The sequence below is a fragment of the Akebia trifoliata genome, chromosome 4 (assembly GCF_017979445.1).
Source record: "Akebia trifoliata isolate Shusen 1 chromosome 4, ASM1797944v1, whole genome shotgun sequence".
Taxonomy (NCBI): Eukaryota; Viridiplantae; Streptophyta; class Magnoliopsida; order Ranunculales; family Lardizabalaceae; genus Akebia; species Akebia trifoliata.
Genome location: NC_141378.1, coordinates 12,680,750 through 12,702,372, shown reverse-complemented (window position 1 = coordinate 12,702,372; position 21,623 = coordinate 12,680,750). Strand labels below are relative to the sequence as shown.

Below are 21,623 nucleotides of genomic sequence, written 5' to 3'. Positions count from 1 at the left end.
AAATGCTATTTTCTAATAAATAGCAAAAGCAAAAGTACTTGCCACACCCACTTAAAAAAAGATTAATTTTTTGTTTGGTAAAAAGATTTTGTTCAGTAGGAAGTTACTGAAAATTTACATTGCGACTCAGTAAGATCCTAATAAATCCACCTAAAAGGACTCGGTAGGAACCTACCGATTGGAACACTATAGGAACCTACTAAATCCTTTTAGGTAGATTCGGTAGGTTCCTATCGAATCTATGTTGGTGAATTCGATACTGACCTTCCGAATGAAGTTTCGTTTGAATTTTTTTTTCGCTATCAAGATTTTCTAACAACTACTAGGTTAGGAGTTGAGGTTTCCACAATCATTGCTACCCTATTTTGCAAGCTCTAAGGGTATTGCTTCTTGTATCACAAAATCCTAGTTGAAACTTACATATAATCAAAGAAAAAGATAAGAATGAGAAAGAGGGAGGGGCGAAGGAGGAGGAGACCGATTCAGGTTCAGTAGGGGATGGTGGGTGAAAGCAGTAGAGCGGGTGAGACGAGCAATTAGACGGGTGCAAATAGCACCCCTTAAAGAAGATGTGGTAGTAGATAGGGCTTAATGGTGGAACAGGTTTCATGTTACCCAAACCCAAATAGTTTGGAAAGGGCACTTCTAATTACTGAAAAACTAAAACTTTGCTAAGGGCATCTCATGTTGCTTCTCTGCTTTGCAGTAGCATAGACGACCTCTTCATATGCTTTGAAAAAATTGCTCTACAACCCAAAATGGAAGCATAGAAGCTTGTATTCACTTCATTTCCCATACTTCACACCTCCTCCCAATTTACCTGATAGTTATTATCTTGCACACAATTTGGACTCCAATTAAAAAATTAAAAAGAAAAAAAAATGGCCTCTCAATTTCTTTTTGCACTTGTTTCTAGCATTGTGTTCCGATAATGATTTCTAGAATGATTCCCACAAAATCCAGTTTGTAATCCTCAACAACAGCTGAACATAGCTAAAATATCTCCACAAACTTGAGTTCTATTCATTGTATGAAAGACATGTGGGTCAAACCCACATGTCTCACATGTGCAGGTGAGAGACATGTGACCCACATGTCTCACATGTGCAGGTGAGAGACACATGTGTAGGCGGGAGACACCACTACCTATAACAACATCGACTTATTCACTCTGAAAAGCTGAAGAAACAAGTTTCCTACTTTGGCAGAAAATAACCATAACACAGAAGGTACTTTACCGAAAATAATCACCACTGTGTTTACGACTATAACCAGTCATAATTTTGACAAACTATCATCCCCTGTACACGAATCAAGTCTCATAAATGTGGCATAATAGGTTATTTACAAGCAACACATTCCCGCTTTCTAACCACATTGTTTCTTGACCTTGACAACGTAGCAAGGAGTTCCATGTAAAGTAATCAGGAGCAAGACCCTTTTCTACCATCTGAACAAGAAACCTTACAGCACTCTTAAAATCTCCTTTCCTACAACAAGTATCAATAAGAGGACTATAGCTTCCTTTATCAGGTAAGCAACCCCTTCTTACCATCTCATCCTTGAGTTTTGAAGCACTCCCCACTTTGTCTTGCTTGCAAAACCCACTAATTAAAGCATTAAATGTCGATGCGACGGGAAAATAACCATGCCCAACCATTTCATTTATCAGCTCAAAAGCTTCTCTTACGTCCCCTCCTTCGCACAATCCATCAATTAAGCTGACATAGACAAGAGCACTAGGAAGACTCCCTTCCACAATCATCTGATCATAAACCCTCTTTGCTTCTCTAATAACACCCTCCTCACAAAATCCCAATATCCTCAAACTCCTATCAACCGCTTTAGGAAAGAATCTACCCATTTTGGTGAGAAATTTAAGTGCTTCGTCTGACTGGTTTTCCTTATATAGACCATAAATTATACTATTATAAGGGTGAATTTGACCACCGAGCCCTCTATTCTCTTCCATTAGATCCAAAATCTTTAATCCATCTTCCATCCTTCCACCCGAACACAAACCTCTGATCAATGTATCATACATGATGAAATTTGGGTTGATACCATCTACTCTCATCTCATGGAACAGATCAAGTGCTTCTTCTAAGTACCCACACTCACAGAAACCGGAGATTAATGCGTTATATGTGTTCACATTTGGAAGGCAACCCTTTCTTTCCATCTCCTTCAAGAATCTGTGTCCAACCTTTGGTTTCCCTAATTTACAAAATCCCTTAATCAAAGTGTTGTAAGCCACAACATCAACTATGCGTCCCTTCTCCTCAACTCTTTCCAAAAGCTCGACTGCCTCCATGACACGGCCTTCATTGCAGAGAAGCTCCAAAACCTTGGTAACTGTGACAACGTCGGGTGTAAACCCTAACTTAAAGCACTTCTCCAACAACACGAGGGCCGGAGCCAAATTCTCTTCTCGACAATATGTCGATATCAAAACATTAAAAGTTACCTCATTGGGTTCCACCATCTCGTTCATCAAGCTTCGACCCCTCCCAACTTTCCCATTCTTGCAAAGAGCATGAATCAATGTGTTATATATTACGGTATTTGGTGTGATACATCGCATTTTCATTAATTGTAGAAGCTTAAAACCATCGCCAATCCTATTTGTCAAGCAAAGACCCTTCATCAAGATTCCAAAAGTGTGATCGTCCCCTTGAATCCCACAACCCATCATCTTCTTCCTATAAAATTTTCTAGCTAAATCAATATCTTCCTTGACAAGTACATCGAGTATTGAATTGAAGATTTTCAAAGATGGGTTTTTCTCAAATCGAGTTACCAATTCAAGTACCTTGATTGATTCACGGGTCATTCGTGATCGACCGAGACCACGAACGATTGTAACAAATATGTCTTCATCAGGGGGTGAACCAATCGAGGCTGGCATTTCATCGAGCAGTTCTTTAACGGTTTCAAAGCGACGAAAGGTGCACAACTTGTGGATTAAAGCTCTGTAGGTGGCTTGATTATGGGAAAATTTTGGGATTTTTGAGGCCCATCTGAAGGTTTTGAGGGCTTCCGAGTGCGATTTCTGATCAAGGACAAGATGGGCAATCTGTTCATGAGTTGGGACTGAGGAAGATGAGATGGGTTTTGATTGAATTCTAGAAAGAAATCTCAGATGGGTTGCAGAGAAGAAGGGGATTTTTGCAGGATTGGTGACATTGGGCATGGATGATGAGGGGTTTAAGCTTTATGTCTGTGGGAGAGAGCTAGGGTTTTACAACGGTCAACTCTCTGATCTCCTCTTGCGACTGGGTTTAAATTTGTTAGTTAGTCTACTAACTTGCGCGGTATTAACGTTCTTTAACTAAATTGCGCCATACTGCTTCTGAAGGTGGGGATGTATTGAGGCCAACGTCACTTTTTTCTAAAGCCCTAAAGATTAGGGTTAGAAAATGCTGAACTGACTTCCTTCGACACTACATTCAACACTGCACTGACGTGGCAGTGTGCAATGAGCCATTGATTTTCTACTTGTATCTTGAGGAACTAAATTATGATTCTCAATATACTACAACATGAGCACAATGTTGAATGCAGTGTCCAAGGAAGTAGGTCGAGTCGAACCCACAATTTGATTGGAGTCGTGCTGGAGTGACCTCAACGAGAGACACATGAGGGACAACTTGATGGTGGTGGCGCACGCATGTTTGTAAATGCATTTTACTTGAATAGGAGAAAACACATCTACTGGCACGCACTCTCCACCATGTCAAGATGTTTATTGTGTGTCCCCACTGAGGTCACTTTAGCATTAATCATTAGAGTAAATGTTTTCCTCTCATGTTAATAAAAAACATTTAAATGTTAGACTTTTTTCGTAATTAACAATCTTTAACCAAGCAATTCAAATAATTTGAATGCGAAATTTCATGAATAATTCAGGATCTTAGAAATTATATACATTTCAAAAGATTATAAATTAAATAATTTTGATTTCAAGAAAGCATACATTTAACCATTGCTCATTGCTATCAATTAAATATTTTCGATTTCAAGAAAAAACAAATTTTTCCCTTATAAAATGTAAGATTAGGATTACCCCCCTTACCATTTAATGGTAAAATTTTGATTTTGATTTTTTTTATAAAAAATAATAATATTTAAATACTTAAATTATTAAATCAAAATTTGATTGGTAAATAGTGTTCACTTATAACTCTAAGATGTTGACCTAGTGGCAAGTCGAGTCTTGACAAACTCCTCTAGAAGAGTAGGTCAAGTGTTAAAAATCCCACGAAACTTGGGATCACCCTCCAAATTCAATTGACCATCGACTTAATCTGTTGCATGTAGGAATTCTTGAGAGGGCGATACATGTGACCAAGGGATTAGGGTGGGAGTACCCATGATATCATAAAATTAAAAATAAAATAAAATAAATAAATAAATAAGTGTTCATTTACTATTTAGGGAGTAAACCAAATCTTGCATTTTGTAGGAGGTAAGCTAATATCACTAATTTAATAGGGAGGTATTTCTTAAATATATATATTTTTAAACGTGGCTCTCAAAAATCACACCGCTCTTTTATCCACTTTGATCTTTCTCTCCTGTCCCCTGTTTTGTGCTCTGCTCTGCTGTCTTTACTAACTAACAACTAAAACGGCCATGGCCATGGCCTTCTCTTCACGCCTCTTCTCTCCACTCTCTCAAACGCGTTCATCTCAACTTCCTCTCTCTCCTCCTCTTCATCCCTCCTTCTCTACCATCTCTACTCCACCGCCACCACTACCACCACCACAATTTCATTTCTCTTCTTTTCAACTTTCCCCCTCTTTCCATAAAAGCGAGCTTCGATGCAGCAGAAAAGCTCAAGATTTAGATCCTAAAGTCGGGGTTTCAGTTTATAAGCCCAAATCCTACGAAGTGCTTGTCACGGACGCTGCGATTTCTCTCATTTACGCTCTTGAAGAGGGAAAAACTCGTCTCGAGATCGAATTCCCGTAAGTTAGTTGTTTTACCCTTTTTATTTTTATAATTTGTTTGTTGGGATTGATTTTCTTGATACCCATTTTCTGTGTTTTAGCTAAAAATTGGATTTTTTAGAGGCGCCCAATTCAATTTAGTGTTTTTGGGCGAGTTTTCCAGTTCTTTCGGTATCACATTTCCTTGTTTGTAGATTTTTAATAAATTTATTTATTTTTTTAAATATTTAGTGCATTAGTCTTGTTATCACTATTAACATTTTTTTTTTATTTTTAATTTTTATAACTTACTCATTATTGGTACATTTTAATTCTGAAATATTTAAAGTTTCAAGATTCCTTCATTGCTGTTTAACCCCTAACAAGGGATGATTTTGATGCCTTATATAACTAATTAGACCTTTGAGTTTGTTTCTATTTTCTTTCTTTGACACCAATTTCTTTCTATCTTTCTTTCTTTTTTTTTTCTTTTTTGGGGTTGTGTTTGTGGTCTTACCTCATTGGATCGCGTCACCAGGCCATTGCCTAGCGACATTTCTACTTACAAGGTACTTTTTCCTTAACTGAGATTTTTAATTAGCTAATTATGTTCTTGAGAAGTTATAATAAGTGAATACTTTTATTCAGAATTGCTAATGATTAAGAAAGATTTAATCACTTTTATGTTGCCATGTACTGTTAATGATTGAATCGATACATTTTATTTGCAACATTTTCGCTCTTTCTCAAATTTATTTGAAGTCAAGTGGCAAGCATATTTTGAATGGTTGAATTTATTAACAATGAGATGATCAAGAGTTCGATTAAGTGCTGCAAATATGAAGTTTGAAATACTCCTTGATGCCATGTTAGTGTATTAAATTGATGTTAAAGGGAAAATAAATTTTGACTTCAGCAGCTTCTTGCATTTCTAATTGTCCTTTTGATCTTTTGGTTTTTGGTTTTGTAATAAATTTTGTAACTTGTCAAAGGAAATCTTGGTGGGAATGCCCATGCAAAGTCATTTGTCATTTTATTAATGTAATTGTTTCTTTGTATAATTCATATTTAAGATATTTATTATTCATGAATAAACCTATAGTTTTGTGGAGCATTTCTGTTGATTTTCATGAGATGAATTAAGGTCCTCTAGTGACATTGTAGGAAAACAGGTACACCACGGATTTTTTTGGGGGAGAACTGTTTGTTGAGTTCCTGATTTTTTTTTTTTTTTTTGTCCATTAGTGTATAGTGTTATAATCCAGTGCAAAAGAGGAAATATACCCTCAAAAGTCGAGATGATGCACCATGGTCACCATGTACAATTAAAGGAAATCAAAGGAAGAAAAAAAGAAGAACAAATGATGTTGTGACCCATCTTTTCAATCCTAAAGCCCAGATGGAATTATAGACGAAAAAGGTCGGTCACAAGCCTTTCGTAGCAAAAGCAGTATGTAAACTATACATTTTTTTTTCTTTAAAACAACCAATAAAGACAATCATCACGATCCTTCATTTAATAACAATATGTTTACATAGATAAAATTATTATAACCATACAATAAAATCTTAGTATAGACATAATGTTATAAAGAAGATTCCTTCTTCTATCCCTCAATCTGCAACTTGTTGCTCCTCAAACATTTGTTGACATGAAACATTAGTGAGTATGAAGCTCAAAAAAGATCTAACAGTTCAATAACAAATTAAGGACTTATGAATCAAAATTTCAATTCAGAAATTTCATAGAAACAATACGTAAGATTTTGTGAAAACAATGAATTGTATTCACTAGGTCCTTGTCTTGGCATAAAGTTTTCTTATTTTACTGATCATGCTCCTTTGTTAACATCTTTTATTATATTCGATGGTTAATATTTCCTCCACTTGTCCCCGGACCCTCAAGAGAGACAACGTGCCAAGTCAACTTATATTGAGCCTCATAAGCCGCTCAAGGTACCTTTTCAGTTAGAATCTAACGTCTGACTCACCCCATTTGAAACTCATTAATTGCTCAAGGTAAACCCATCTTGGGACTCTCAAGAGTTTCTCATCGTGTCTTGTCATTATCATTAAAGTTTTTTTCCTTTCCTTTTGTTTTATGTTTCTTTACCAATCTTTTCCTTTCTAGAATGAGTAGTTTGTTCATAATCGAGCCTGCCACCATCCTGTATATGTATATCCTTAAGTTATAGGGTAGACACTTTATAACAATCTATTACGAGTGTCCCCAATCTTAACACTTCCCTTACATCATGAGAAGTACCTTGGAAAGATGGCTTTGATTTTGATGTAGGCCTTGAGAGAGAATTCTGTTACTGGTTTGATCTGAGAGTCCAATTTCTAGGTCCTTGTGGTAAGTAGTGACTTAAGATGAATTTACAAATATTCGTAAGATTTTGAGTGTTGATTTCTTCACAAAATAAACAGATCATGACAAATTTATGAAGTTAAAAATCAAGTATTATATCGTTCTCATATTAAAAATTCTTCTCATAAGCTTCCAAAGTTGTGTTTGTGCATTAAAAGATCCATTTGCTGTTTCTCCCTTGCGTGCAATCTTTGATTTGCTTTTGTCCTTCTTGTTGAGTGAATCTGAGATACTTGATTTCTTTTATTATTTCTTGTTCGCTACATCAAGAATATATTTAGATACTGGTATATTTCTCATACACTAAAATTATTAGTGAAAATTAATGTTGATTTCTATGGACATACCAAATAATCTCATTAAATATTTCGAACATTAACAAACAGTTTCCTCACTGATGGAAAAATAACTAACCAAATACACGCTTCTATCTAATTCTTAAATACATGAAGGGATCTTCAGATGAGTTCATCGATGCCAATATCCAACTTGCTTTAACTGTCATAAGGAAGCTTCAAGAAAGGAAAGGAACCAGAGCTTGCATTGTAAGTTTGTATCCTTTTTGTTTCACATTTTTCTTCTTATACTCCACTCAACAATGTATATTGTAAAAGATTTTAAATTGCAGGTGTTTCCTGACAAGCCAGAAAAGCGGAGAGCTTCTCAGCTATTCAAAACAGCGTTTGACATGGTATGGAACAGTTAATTGATCTTTTTTATTTTTTTTGCTTACATACTCTCTAGATTGACAAAGATTATATCTTATCAGAGATTTCAGTTTGTTAGTGTACAGATTATGTTGGTTGAATATATTAGTGAAGAAAGTTTAAAAAATAAAGATGTGGTTAAATAAAATGTTCACAAAAGTAGGATATAGGCTATGTGATGATTTATTGGTAAATACAGATAGTATCCTGTTTCAAGTTTTTGTATTTTTCATCATTTCTATGTTTGCTTATTTTTAACCTTTCATTTTCATCTCACTTGTTTCATTTTCCTAATATTTTTAATTAGATTGTAAAAGTCTGTTGTAAATAGTGTTTATACCCTTGGATGTGTGTATCTACACACGACTGATCAAGATTGATCAAACTATGATTGGATCATAATCCAAAAGCTGGACCAGCTTTAAAATCCTAGCCACCTAAAGAATCTAGCTATTTTGTATGATCAAATCATAAAATGGCCGAGTTTTATTTGGTCATGATAGAAAGAGATTTGTCTTGTGATGTCAAGATAGATCAATGTGATCTTCTTTGTATCAACCGAAAGGTGGCTGACCAATCAGATGTCTTTGCGCACTTAGCTTATTCCTTGATTCAACAGTGGAATCGGATGGAATTAGATGCCCTAATTCCGACTTAAGGACAAAAATGGTTTATAAATGTCAACTGTACTGAATGCCTCTCATTGTGAGGGTTCCTCATATTATATAGAAACTGATTACAAGGCTGAATGTCAACAATTACAAAAATCAAGGAGAGACTAAATAAGGAAACTATAATCTTCCTACTAATTACAAGATATCTACAGCTATAATACAAAATCATGCTATAACTAGAGAGAGTAATTCTAGCTAAATATATATGTTGTATCTTACTGACATCCCCCCTCAAATTGATGTTGGGCAATCAAGAAGCATCAATTTGCCCACAAGGAACTGATGGCGTTGTCGTGTCATGGCCTTTGTAAACACATCAGCTATCTGGAGATTAGTGGAAACATGAGGAAAAGAAATAACACGAGTTTCCAAGGCTTCTCGAATAGAATGACAATCCACCTCAATATGCTTCGTACGCTCATGGTAAACGGGATTAGTAGCTATCTGAATAGCACTCGTGTTATCAGCATGAAGAGGAGTAGGATCAGATTGAGAAAAACCAAGCTCAGCTAGAAGCCCACGAAGCCAGACAATCTCAGAACAAGCAGCAGACATTGCTCGGTATTCAGATTCAGTAGAAGATTTAGAAACACGAGCTTGTTTCTTACTTTTCCAAGAGATTAAAGAATCACCAAGGAACATGCACCAACCCGTGACAGACCGCCGAGTATCAAGACATCCGGCCCAATCTGCATCACTATAAGCAACAAGGCAAAAAGAAGAGCCAGTTGGAAAGAACAATCCACGACCAGGTGACCCTCGAAGATATCGAATGATACGACGCACGGCAGCTAAATGTAGATGACGTGGAGTTTGCATAAACTGGCTAACTTGCTGTACAGCGAAGGAAATATCAGGCCGAGTAATAGTCAGATAGTTCAAACTGCCTACCAATTGTCGAAACATAGTAGGATCAGAAAGAAGATCGCCCTCCTCACTACGATATTACACATTGACCTCCATAGGAGTATCCACCGAAGAAGAATCCTGAAGACCAGCCAGGCTAATCAAATCCTGGGTATATTTGTGTTGATTCAAGAATATACCCGAAAAATCAATGTGCACTTCCAACCCCAAAAAGTACGTAAGAGGACCAAGATCCTTCATATGAAAAGAAGCCTGAAGATGCTGTTGGAGGTGGGTAATCAAGGTAGAGTCACTGCCAGTAATGACAATATCATCCACATACACAAGTAAAAGAACGAGACCAATCGGTGTCTTGCAAAGAAACAAAGAGGAGTCATATTGGCTTTGGACAAAGGAGAACTGAAGCAGAGTAGACCTGAACTTGTCAAACCATGCCCGAGGAGCTTGTTTTAAGCCATAGAGAGACCGCTTCAACTTATACACAGTGGAAGACGAAGAAGAAAACAAGCCTGGAGGAGGAGTCATGTAAATATCCTCTTTGAGATCACCATGAAGAAAAACATTTTTGACGTCCATCTGGTGAAGTGGCCAACTTTGGGAAGCGGCAATAGAAATAACTGTACACTGTAGTCATCTTCGCCACCGGAGCAAATGTCTCATCATAGTCCACCCCATATTCTTGCTTATTCCCAAGGGCAACTAATCGTGCCTTATATCGGTCCAAAGTCCCATCAGAGCGGAGCTTAATCGAGTAAACCCATTTACAACCGATAGCTTTAACATTAGAGGGGCAAGGAACCATGTCCCATGTATGATTGTCTTGGAGAGCCCGAAGTTCCTCATCCATCACTTTCCGCCAACATTCATGTTTAACAGCCTCAGAAAAGCATGTAGGGATGGGAATAGAAGTCAAAGTAGCATTAAAACCATACCAATCAGGGGGACGTGATACTCGGGCAGATCGTCGAGGAGTAGGATCGGGAGGCATGTCAAGCTCGGGAGAACTTATCAAAACTGTCTCAGATGGCGGGTCAATCTCAGGAAAAGTCGTCGAAGCCGTCTCAGATGAAGGGTCAGTCTCGGGAAGGGGTAAAGTTGGTAGACGTCGAGTATACACCATTCCAGGTTTGAAACGTTCAGTGGAAGGAGTCAATTCATCAAAACAAGGTAGAATACTAATCTCAGGCAATGACTCAACATGTGTAGAAAAGAAACATTGATTCTAAAAAAAACAACATTACGAGATATACGAAATTTGTTAGAACAAGGATCATAGCAAACATAACCTTTGTGGGAAATACTATAACCCATAAAGGCACATTTAACAGACTGAGCAGAAAGTTTGTGACGTTCATGAGGAGGTAAATGAACAAAGCAAACACATCCAAAAGTATGCAGATTAAAATAGCTAGGGTGCTGATGATACAAACGATAATATGGAGAATCATAATTCAAGACCTGAGAGGGCAGTCTATTAATTAAGTAAACTACAGTAGATAATGCCTCAACCCAAAATTTAAAAGGAACAAAGGACTCGAGCAATAAGGTGCGAACAACGTCCAAGAGATGTCCGTTCTTTCGTTCTGCCACACCATTTTGTTGAGGGGTATACGGACAAGAGCGCTGAGAAACAATTCCTTTGTGGTTTAGGAAATCATGAAACTCGTGGGACATGTACTCTCCACCAGAATCAGACCTCAAAATCTTAATACTTGGAGAAAATTGGGTCTCAATATATGCTACAAAGGTCCGAAAAATAGACAAGATCTCAGATTTGGACCGAAGAAAATAGACCCAAGTATATCGACTAAAATCATCTATGAATGTTACAAAATATTTATATCGAACATGAGAAATTACAGGAGAAATGCCCCATACATCACTATGCACAATATCAAAGCATTTTGCAGCACGACTACCATGAGGAGGGAACGAAAGAGTCTTACTCTTACCAAGTTTGCATACAGAACAGTCAAATGAAAAATTTTTAGAAACTTGTTCTTTATTGCCTAATAAACCAGAGTTTAACATATGAGACAGAACAACAGAGTTTTGATGACCCAAACGTTTGTGCCATACTTCACTTTGAGTGTTAACTGTCATACAAGCTAAAGATAAATAACTAGGAGTTAAAAAGTGCAATGGGAATAGTCTGCCAACTTTAAGTCCCTTCGCGAGTATCTTCCCCGACACCTGATCCTGCACAAGACAACCATCACGAGAGAAACGGACATCACAGTTGTTATCAACTAATTGGCCAACTGAAATAAGACTAGTAGAAAGTCCAGGAGACACATAAACATCTTTGAAAGAAGGATTAATATCTCCTACTTTATTAATAGCTAAATGACTCCCATTAGCTATCTGAATATAGGATGAACCATGATATGGACGAACATTGCAAAGTGTATCAGACGATCCGGTCATATGATTGGATGCAGCAAAATCTAAAAGCCAAGATTTAGACGAAGTATTACTATTACCTTGGAGCCCTAAGGCAGAAAAGGCTGACACAATCATCTGTTGGACCATTTCAGGAGTAAGAACAGATGGTCCAGCTACAGAAGAAGAGGCTAAGGACATCTCTGGAGCAGATGAGGTGTTCACTACAGCTTGATAAGCGTTAGCTTGACAATTCTGAGGCCGAGTGGAACATTCTTTGATAAAATGGCCATGTTTCTTACAGTAGTTGCAAGATTTCTTTGCACAGTTGGCAGCAATATGACCATACTCCTTGCAGTTGAAACACTGGACTTTGCGCATGTCCTTCCCTTTCCCATAGGCTGCATAGGCTATTGGATTTGGATTGGAGATTCTAGAATCATGCTGGAACGTAACTTGAGTGAGAAGACGTTGCTCCTCGCGAAGTAATTCTCTAAAACAAACATCCAAGGATGGTGGAGGATCACGGTTCATTAAATTTGAGCGAGTAACCTCAAATTCAGGGCGCAATTTCATCAGGAATTGATCTCTCTTGCTCTGCTCATGAACAGCCTGAACGGCAAAGAGAGATGCAGCAAGTACCTTCGCATAAACCATATCAGAAAATTCTCCCCACAAATTTTGAAAACCAGAAAAATACTCCTGAACAGAGAGATTGCCTTGAGTGTAACCAGCAATCTCATATTCCAATTGAAAACGGCGTGCGGTATTATCTTGGTGATAAACCTTTAGCAAATACTCCCACATGGTCTTCGCAGTCTTATAAGGCTTCAGATTGAGCACAATAAGAGGATCGACAGACCCCAAGATCCAAGACATCACACGTGCATCCTTGACGGTCCACTTAGCCAACTCCCTAGGCTCCGTAGGGGCTGGATCACTACCGTCGATATGGCCCCACAACTCTTTCCCCGTAACAAACAATTGAAACTGGAATTCCCAAGTAGAATAATTTTTTCCAGTAAAACGGACCCCGAAAGATTCAGTAGAAGACATCATGAAACCAATATAACAACAACACCAACTTGAAATCAAAATAAACACCCGAAGCCACTAGGATCAGAAATTGTAAAACCTGATAAAGAAGTAACATCCCTAAACCCACCAGATTTGTTGGACAGCAAGCCCAAGTCCACCAAACAGCAACCTTTAAAGCCCAAAATCACCAGTCAGCAACCCAAACAGCACCAAACAACAGTACTCCAGCATAAAACCTACCAGATTTGTTGGACAGCAAGCCCAAATCCACCAAACAACAACCTTTAGAACCCAAAATCACCAGTCAGCAACCCAAACAGCACCAAACAACAGTACTCCAGCACCAACCGATCCACTCCAACACTGTTCTAGTAAGAAATAGCAACCCAAAACCTGCCGACAACCACCACAGATTGCACAGAACTTGTCGACAGCCACCACAAAATTTCCACAATCTCTAAAGAATCTGCCGATAGTCACTAATCACCACAAAAGAGTAGTTTCCAGCAAGAAAGAAACTCTCTGCCTTAAAAAAAATTGAAACCTAGAACAATCCTAGTTTAGATGATTTAGGCTCTGATACCATGTCAATTGTACTGAATGCCTCTCATTGTGAGGGTTCCTCATATTATATAGAAACTGTTGGGCTGATTACAAGACTGAATGTCAGCAATTACAAAAATCAAGGAGAGACTAAATAAAGAAACTATAATCTTCCTACTAATTACAAGATATCTACAGCTATAATACAAAATCATGTTATAACTAGAGAGAGTAATTCTAGCTAAATATATATGCTGTATCTTACTGACAATATAGAGTAGAGCCATGTACAAAGGACAGAGCGTACATACTGGATCTGTTCCCTATTAGTGGGCCTTCTTTCAAAAAGCTTTCCAGCTGCTCAAATCATTGACTCCCTCAACTGTATAAATCCCGAGATGAAAATCCTATCACTAGATAGGGTTAGAAGTGATAAAACCTAGGTTGTCGTAAATCAATTGTTATTGTATATAATTTTTTTTTCTTAGTAGATATTATCGTTATGTGTGATTTACAAATCCTTTGTACTTTATCAATATCTTTTGAGTAATTATTCAAAAAAGAATGTTTTAGTCGGAATGTACTGTTTATCAAATATTTCTGTCATGATATTGTATTTTTTACTAAAAGTTTGATTATTTTTGTTGAAATTTATCTGTTCATTAAAATATTTCAAGAAATGAGAATTGACTACACCAAAATTAATACAAAAAGAAATTGTCAGTTAAATATCACGTGGAGACTTGTGGAAATATAAAATTTTTGGTATATTTTATTGAAACATGTCAAAATATAATGCTATGCCTTTTAATTATTATAACATTAAATAGAATGGAAGGCAACTTGCAAGAAAAGTGGTAAAATTTAGATATCCTCTTTCCCTTAATCATTGCCCTTATATATCTATAATGTAATGATTGAGAACAAGATAAAGGTCATATAAGTTTTTGTTCTATTAAGCATATCTTGTGTTTGATGAAGAAACTTGGAGAGCCTATATGAGTTAGCCTTTTAAATTATTATTTTTAAATTATTATTTGGACAACCATCCACTTGTTACTTTTTATTTCTTTAATGCTTTATTCCTATTTCTTTCAGACTAACGATATAACTATTGGTTCCCTCGATGATGTCCCCACTGGGCCTGTCTCCACCTTCTTCAGATCCGTAAGAAACACTTTAGATTTTGATTTTGAAGACGAGAATGAAGGTTAGTTCCTGTACTCTGAAATGATTCCACATTCTAGGTTTTGTGGGAAAATTCTTGGAGATTTTATTGGGTTTATGGAAATGAAGTTTAATTAAATGAAAATTAGATCACTATATATGGTTTCTTTCCGTGCTCTAAGTGGTTAAAATTTCCAATTCAGATTGTATTATGTTAAAATGTCTTGATTTAACTATTTCTCTGTAAATAATATTGACTGGAACCATCAAACCTTGACGGGAGCGTGTACAAGGTTGCATTTTTGTGGGGATGCACCAGGATTAAGGAATACTTCTCATTCACTTGGTGATAATAATGTCTTATATTTCTTAGATTTTCAAGGGGAGTGTATACTTAGAAGGTAAGTCAGGGCCTTTTGTTAAGGGAAATGTTCTATGTTTCTCATTTCTGCAAAGATTCAGGAGTAGTTTTGGAAAAGGAATCTGAATGATTCCAATTTGAAGAATTTGGATCAATGGTTATGCTTGTTATTCATTCTGTTAGGGTAATGCTGGTGAGTCAGATCTCAAAGGAGGGAAAAGTTCCTTGAATCCAACTCGGTCAATGATATCATATGGAGTGGTTTTTCACTGTTCACTCTATAACTCTTCAAATACGAAGTTTACTGATCTGGTTCTTCCTTAAAAGAATAAACTCTATGCATATTTAAGTTAAGAAAATTTCTAGTGATATTTCTTGCAGATTTTTGCATGATTTTTTTAAACGCTTTACCTTCTTTGAAAGTTTGAAGTTAGTTTTACTTTCTAAAGCATCTCTCATGAATGTAGGCCGTTGGGGATCTGACAAGCCACCAGAGTTGTTTGTGTTTATTAATTGTAGCACACGTGAGCTTTCTGGCATAGAGAAGTATGTGGTATGATATTCTTTCTCAAAGGCCTTCATTTTCTGTTTGATTGCTCTTATATGCTAATGTGGCCCCAATATTTTAGTTCCTTAAGTTACCAGAAAAATGTTCTCTTGTCCCTATTGATTACCGTCTTAATGAGGGATGTTGCATGATTTGTCTAAATATTTTATAATTCAACTCAAAGGTATAATGCATTTACTAGAGTATAATGCATGTAACAAATGATCATATCATTATTTAATATTGAAGAATGTTATGAACATCTCATGAACTCCGAAGAAACAAAGTTCAACACATTCTCTTCATTAAATGAAAGTTTATTACAAAAATGATTTTGTTAGGACACTACTTCTAACAGTTGCTTCATTTTACAGTTTCAGTTTAAATTTTTGATCAATGAAAATTTTGTTCAATATCTATGTTCGGGAGTTTAAAGAATTTTACTGTGGTGAGTATTGTAGGTTTATGATATATCCTCATCACCGTTGGATTACAATGTGTTAAGTTGGTCACTTTACAAGACGAATCTTTAAATGAACCATCTTAATCAACTAATATTCTATCTTTGGGGAGTGCAGGAAAAATTTGCTACATCCACCCCCGTTCTTCTTTTTAATCTGGAACTGGACACATTGCGGTATGATTGCATTACATTCCTGATAATACTTGCACTCGCTGTTCCTGGATTTTCTTTCTTTCTTTCTGTTGACCAATAGCTACTTAACCTTGCAGTGCTGATTTGGGTATTTTGGGATTTCCTACCAAAGATTTGCATTATCGGTTTCTTTCCCAATTCACCCCTGTATTCTATATTCGACTACGAGACTACTCAAAGGTATCTATCACTTTTCTGATTTTCAGTTTCACCCATTTTGAATAATCCATTTGTCTTGTTAATTCTAAAGACAGTTGCAGTTGCGCCTTACATTGTAAATTACACTGGAGCACTATTCCGCCAATACCCAGGTAACGCTTTTCCCAAAAATGCACAAATTATGATAAATCATTTTTTTGAATTTATTATCACTCTTCTAGAATTACATTAAAATGGCGTGACGTTTTCTATCTGGCCAATCCACATAGTTGCCCCTTCATTTTTGTGACAAAACTCCACCTTTACATTGAAGAGATTTGGAGTGACACACCGACACTCCAAAAAACCTATTCCTTGCTGTATTTCCTTCATTAGTTTTCTTTTTTTTCCATTTAGTTTTGGTAAAGCTAAGAAATGTATCATAAATGAACATTACTATTTATTATATATATATTTTTGGGGTGGGGGGGGGGGGGGGGGGGGGGGGGGGGGGTAGAGGATGGGCAAGCTAGAGTTGAACTCACTACCTCAAGGTTGCATTGCAATATGTCAACTGATTGAGCTTTGCTTCTAAGCCTTTATAAAGCAAACATAGTACAAGCTATTACTAGAACTAGTGTTTGGTATGGGTATTCCTCACTTAGTCATAATATGACATATTACATAAATCAAACAAGCTCCATCCACAGCATTTTCTTGCCAATCAGTCAACAAAGAAATTTTCCTCTCTAAAGCTATGCTGATTTGCAAATCTCTGCCACTCACGTAGTATGGACCAATCGAGTAAAGCAACATGGCATACTATAGAAGGGGCCATGCATGATAATCTGACAATATATACACATGCCAGTCATGTCTTTGTGCCACCATGGGACGATTTGTTCCCGACACATAACTGGTAATAAAGCATGTTGCAAAGGATGTCAAGCATGCTGATTTCTCATATTGTGGGGACTTCAATCCAATAGATCACTAGGCAGGTCCAAACGATTCAAGGGACAAGACAAAGGGAAAGTTTTGTGGTTGGAAAGGAGACCTTTGGATAACCCTGTTGTTTCACAACCAACAAATATATCAATGCGAGATCACTCGTGAGAAAGGAGTTGATGACATGTTAGGAATTGGGTGACCTTTATTATATGTATCTAAGTCTTATTCTTTGTCTTGGATTATTCTTGTAACCTCGACCATATTTTAATATAAATAAGTGAATCCTAGGAGTCATGATGATTCTCTCATGATCTCCTTTTCTCTCTATTCTTCTTTTCTTGATTGAAACCAACTTTTATTGAATTTTTCCACTTTATGACATTTTTTTAAAGGGGAGAAGGGACAAAAAAAAAAAAAACTTTATGACCACAAAGGGTGCTTGCATGTTATATTTGAAAGGAATTGATTTTCAAAAATGCTAAATATAAAAAGTAAATGTGGAAAAATTCAGATCTAATCTTTTATGATCTCAACATGTTGATCTAAGACCTATTTAAAAGAAAAACATGGTTACATCTCTTTGTTTTGATCGAATTGGGCACATGGTCAAAGTTTATCTAGTCTCTGTCCAAAGATTGGCACATGGGTCTGGGAACCTTCCTTTTCTCGAAATCCAAATATAATTATCGCTTCTCTCTGTACTTCGGTCTGTTTATAGAGGTAGAACATGGCTGGATATTCTGCGGCCGACTGAAATTGGATATTTTATGTCCAACTGTAATAATGAAACAATGAACTGGAGGTTATATTCTTAATAAAGTGGTGGATCCCTTGTTGCATATTTTTCCTTACTGACGTTACCCAACATAGCCTTGGTACCGTATCCTTGCAAGTGTGGCATCAATGGTTGGTAGATCAAAGTGACTATACATGTAAACCAGTGATCAATATATATTATACTTTTCAAAAAAAAAAAAAAATCTCAGATTTAGGCCCAACCAATACATTAAAGAATTCATCTTCCATTGTTAATGATGGTTTTGGCAACTGTATTCTTTTTGGATCCCAATCCTTAGGTTTGGGGATCAATTGAAGTTTATTACTGCAATGGCCGAGACAAGATCATTCTCTTTTACAGAATTTTACGTGCCAAAACACCACACTTTCCCAGTTTTTGATAAATAGAAAATTACAACTTTTTCAACCAAGGAGTTCCACATTAGTTTCTTGAATGTGTACCTTATGTGTATTATATTGTATTTGTAAATTGGACTATTGGGTGGTTAATATGTTCTTCAACACCATTATTTTGAACCCTGCTTCATATGGTTCTGGTGCAGGGCCTTGGCAGGTGATGCTCAAACAAGCCGACGGTTCCTATGTTTGTATAGCCGAAAGTGGAACCCGTTTCACGTTGGGTGAAGTAAATACTAACTACTTGTGTTGTGCCCACCAAACCCATTTGTGTATATTTCCAGCATTTTTTAATCAAAATTGCCATTTATGACGTGGTGTGCATTTAGACTAACTATTTGGCATGCCTGTAGACAAAGGAGGAACTCCTTAGGGTACTTGGACTACAAGAGGAACAAGGAAGCTCCCTCGAATTTCTTCGAAGAGGCTATAAGGTTAGTCCTTAGTTGAGTAGATTTGGCATTTGTATATAGATATCTAAATGTCAATATGTCCTTTTTGGTCCTTCTCTTGCTCTTTCAGAACCTTCAAAGAACATATTCCTTCCAATTGTGGATATTATCAATACCAAACCATCTCTATCACTTTTCCCTTACTGTACCTATTGGGGTTACTCTTACATTTTTCACAACTGCCTTCATTTTTTTTAATCAACCTTAATCTTCCTAGTAATCCATTTCAGCATTCTCATCTCTGCTCATTCAATATTTAAACTTGTTTTATATTGCTAAATTTTGTCTCCATAAAGCATAGTTGGTATTACTGTCTTTTTATTAATTTGATCAAGATGAGTCAAGTCACATGGCACACCTAGAGTTCACCTCTAATTTAGTCAACGTTATAGATAATAGAACAAGATGGTCCCTTCGAGGTATTTCTTGGCTGTCAATTTTTGTTGGTCCTCCATTTCTCTGTTAGTAACTAAAGTTGAACTCCTACAGTGTCTTGGACTTGTTCTAAATCCAATAATCCATGATATTTCAAAGCAACTCTCCAAAGTTGTGATTTTGATTTGATTCCCTATCTAGTCTCATCAACTAACACTAGATCATCTACAAATAACATACACCAAGGGACTTTCTCTTGACCATGCACGGTTACTTCATCTATCAGTAGAGCAATCAAGTAGACTCAAATTATTCCATGAACTAAATCAGTTCTAATTCGGAATTCATTTTTCTTGTCACCATTCGTTCTTCCTCTACTTTTTTTTGTTGATAAGTATAATATATTGCAACGAAGAAAACTGAATACAAGGAGGCCGAGGAAGCCTCACAAAGCAAAAGAAAGAAAAGAACTAAACAACATCACTGGTTACATAACAAAGGCCATCTAAAAACAAAATCAGCAAAAGAATTTCCCGCGAACTCAATGTTTTGCTTAGACCAACCTTTACTAACGCCACCCCCAATTCATATGTAAATCACCAAAGAATTAGCACAATCTTGGGGTGGCGTTAGCCAAATTTGGTGAGTCAATAGAAGCTCTCATGTATAATTATGTCAATATATCCACTTGAGAATCTATTCTTTCCTATTATCCACCAGATTAATTATGTATGTATTAAATGAAAATTTATTTAGTTGAACAGAAGATGATAACCGTTTTTTTTTTTTTTTGGATCAAGTGCAAAGGCTATTTTTATTTGTTATTCACCAACTTGAAAACCCATCTTATTTGCGTCTTGAATTGGTATTACAGACCACTACTTGGTGGGAAGAAGATGTTGATTTGGAGTTGTCTTCTGCATGGCGTAATTGATTGAGTGTCAATTAATTGTTCTTAAATGAGTGCAAAGCGGGGATGAAGATAAGAGAATCATAGTCCCATTAGTTTCGACAATTGGATGAAAGCAATGACCAAATACACGTCCCAAGCCCGCAATACTTCTCTCGTTATTTCCTAAGAAAATATGCTCAAAGGTTTGTCCCCATATTGGTTTTTAGGGTCTGTAATTCGTGGTCTCTATGATCTGTTGTTCTATCTCATTCCTTTGAGAAATTGTAAATGTTTTTCCAGTTTCCAGACTATGGATCAGTTTTGTTTTCTCTATTTTGTTTCTTTTTTTATTATTGTATTAAAGATTTTTGGATTCCACTGACCCTTGTTACTTGAAATATCTTACTTTTAGAGAGCTTCTATTGCCAAACCAACTTTTGCTAATGCCACCCCAAGATTTGTGCCAAGTTCTTTGGTGATTTACATATGAATTGGGGCGGAGTTAGCAAAAGTAGGTATGGCTGTAGAATCTCTCTAGTTTTAACATATAACTACTGAAGTGAAAGCTGTCTACATTTTAGGACTTCTCTGGTGTGAAACTAGAAATGTAGTTTCCTAAGGATCGGTTTTGAATCCCTAGGAAATATCTCCTCATCTCGCCATGTGTTGGAGTATTGTATGCATCTCACTAATTGTAGATGGTAATACATTGTTTATCGATGCTCTGCCCTCCGAAACTTTTCATATCCAATGATTGGTATTCTGTCGTGATTCATGCATCGTCATTTGCTGTTCTATCCTTCCAAATCTTTCATTGTTGGTTGGTTAGCATTTTATCGTTCGAAACTTTTCATATCCAACGAGTGGTGTTCCATCATCACACTGTTTTGTACCTCATCTTTGAGCCCACTGGTAAAACAACTTAGTAAAGAAAGTTTCTTGAACGCATCACCTCATGACACCTAAAAACATGATCTGATGCCAAAGGGATCTAGAGGACAAAAAAATCTAAGAATTTTGAAAAACGAATTTAAAAATAAGAACTTATTTTTTATCGTTGAATTTTAATTTGAAATTTGGTAGTTTGGTGGCCATCAATTTTCAACACCATTGATCAAGCCAAATAAAAGAATTTTTCTGATTTGTTTCTTTTTCAATCTGACTTTTTCCATGAAATCTAGAGGGGTTGTGGTGTTGAATTGCAAATGTTATAATTCATGTGGGACGACGGACCCTTTAGGAAAGTCATTTAGGCCAACCTACCTATTAAAAAACTAATAAAAATAAAAACTTTTTTGAGGTTGTTGCTTAGAGGAAGCTACTTGTTTGGACCGATTCCAAGATGATTAATGGGTCTGAAACCGGGCTCTGCTAATGT

The 21,623-nt window shown here is 36.5% G+C and overlaps 2 protein-coding genes across 4 annotated transcripts; one reads left to right on the top strand and one right to left on the bottom strand.

Moving 5' to 3' along the window:
• Positions 1-938: 938 nt before the first annotated feature.
• Positions 939-3,666, bottom strand: LOC147403867 (Pentatricopeptide repeat (PPR) superfamily protein). Of its 2 annotated transcripts, XM_086439625.1 has the most exons (2): positions 2,813-2,944; positions 940-2,702 (listed from the first exon to the last, which is right to left on the bottom strand). In XM_086439625.1, exon 2 carries the CDS (start codon positions 2,693-2,695, stop codon positions 1,313-1,315), a length of 1,383 nt encoding a protein of 460 aa, XP_086295751.1. In that variant the 5' UTR covers positions 2,696-2,702; positions 2,813-2,944; the 3' UTR covers positions 940-1,312. The 2 variants fall into 2 exon arrangements, with proteins under 2 accessions (XP_086295750.1, XP_086295751.1); XM_086439624.1 differs by having other exon boundaries at positions 939-3,666.
• Positions 3,667-4,569: 903 nt separating this feature from the next.
• On the top strand, positions 4,570-20,623 carry LPA3 (Low PSII Accumulation 3). 2 transcript variants are annotated; one of them, XR_015177618.1, is made up of 12 exons: positions 4,570-4,970; positions 5,470-5,500; positions 7,755-7,847; positions 7,931-7,993; positions 14,612-14,723; positions 15,509-15,594; positions 16,167-16,225; positions 16,321-16,423; positions 16,494-16,554; positions 18,673-18,798; positions 18,880-18,960; positions 20,228-20,623. XR_015177618.1 is itself a non-coding variant. In XM_086439622.1 (12 exons), the coding sequence occupies exons 1-12, from the start codon at positions 4,636-4,638 to the stop codon at positions 20,285-20,287; spliced, it is 1,167 nt and encodes a 388-aa protein (XP_086295748.1). In that variant the 5' UTR covers positions 4,573-4,635; the 3' UTR covers positions 20,288-20,623. The 2 variants fall into 2 exon arrangements, 1 of the variants encoding a protein (XP_086295748.1); XM_086439622.1 differs by having other exon boundaries at positions 4,573-4,970; positions 18,673-18,755.
• The last annotated feature ends 1,000 nt before the right edge of the window (positions 20,624-21,623 follow it).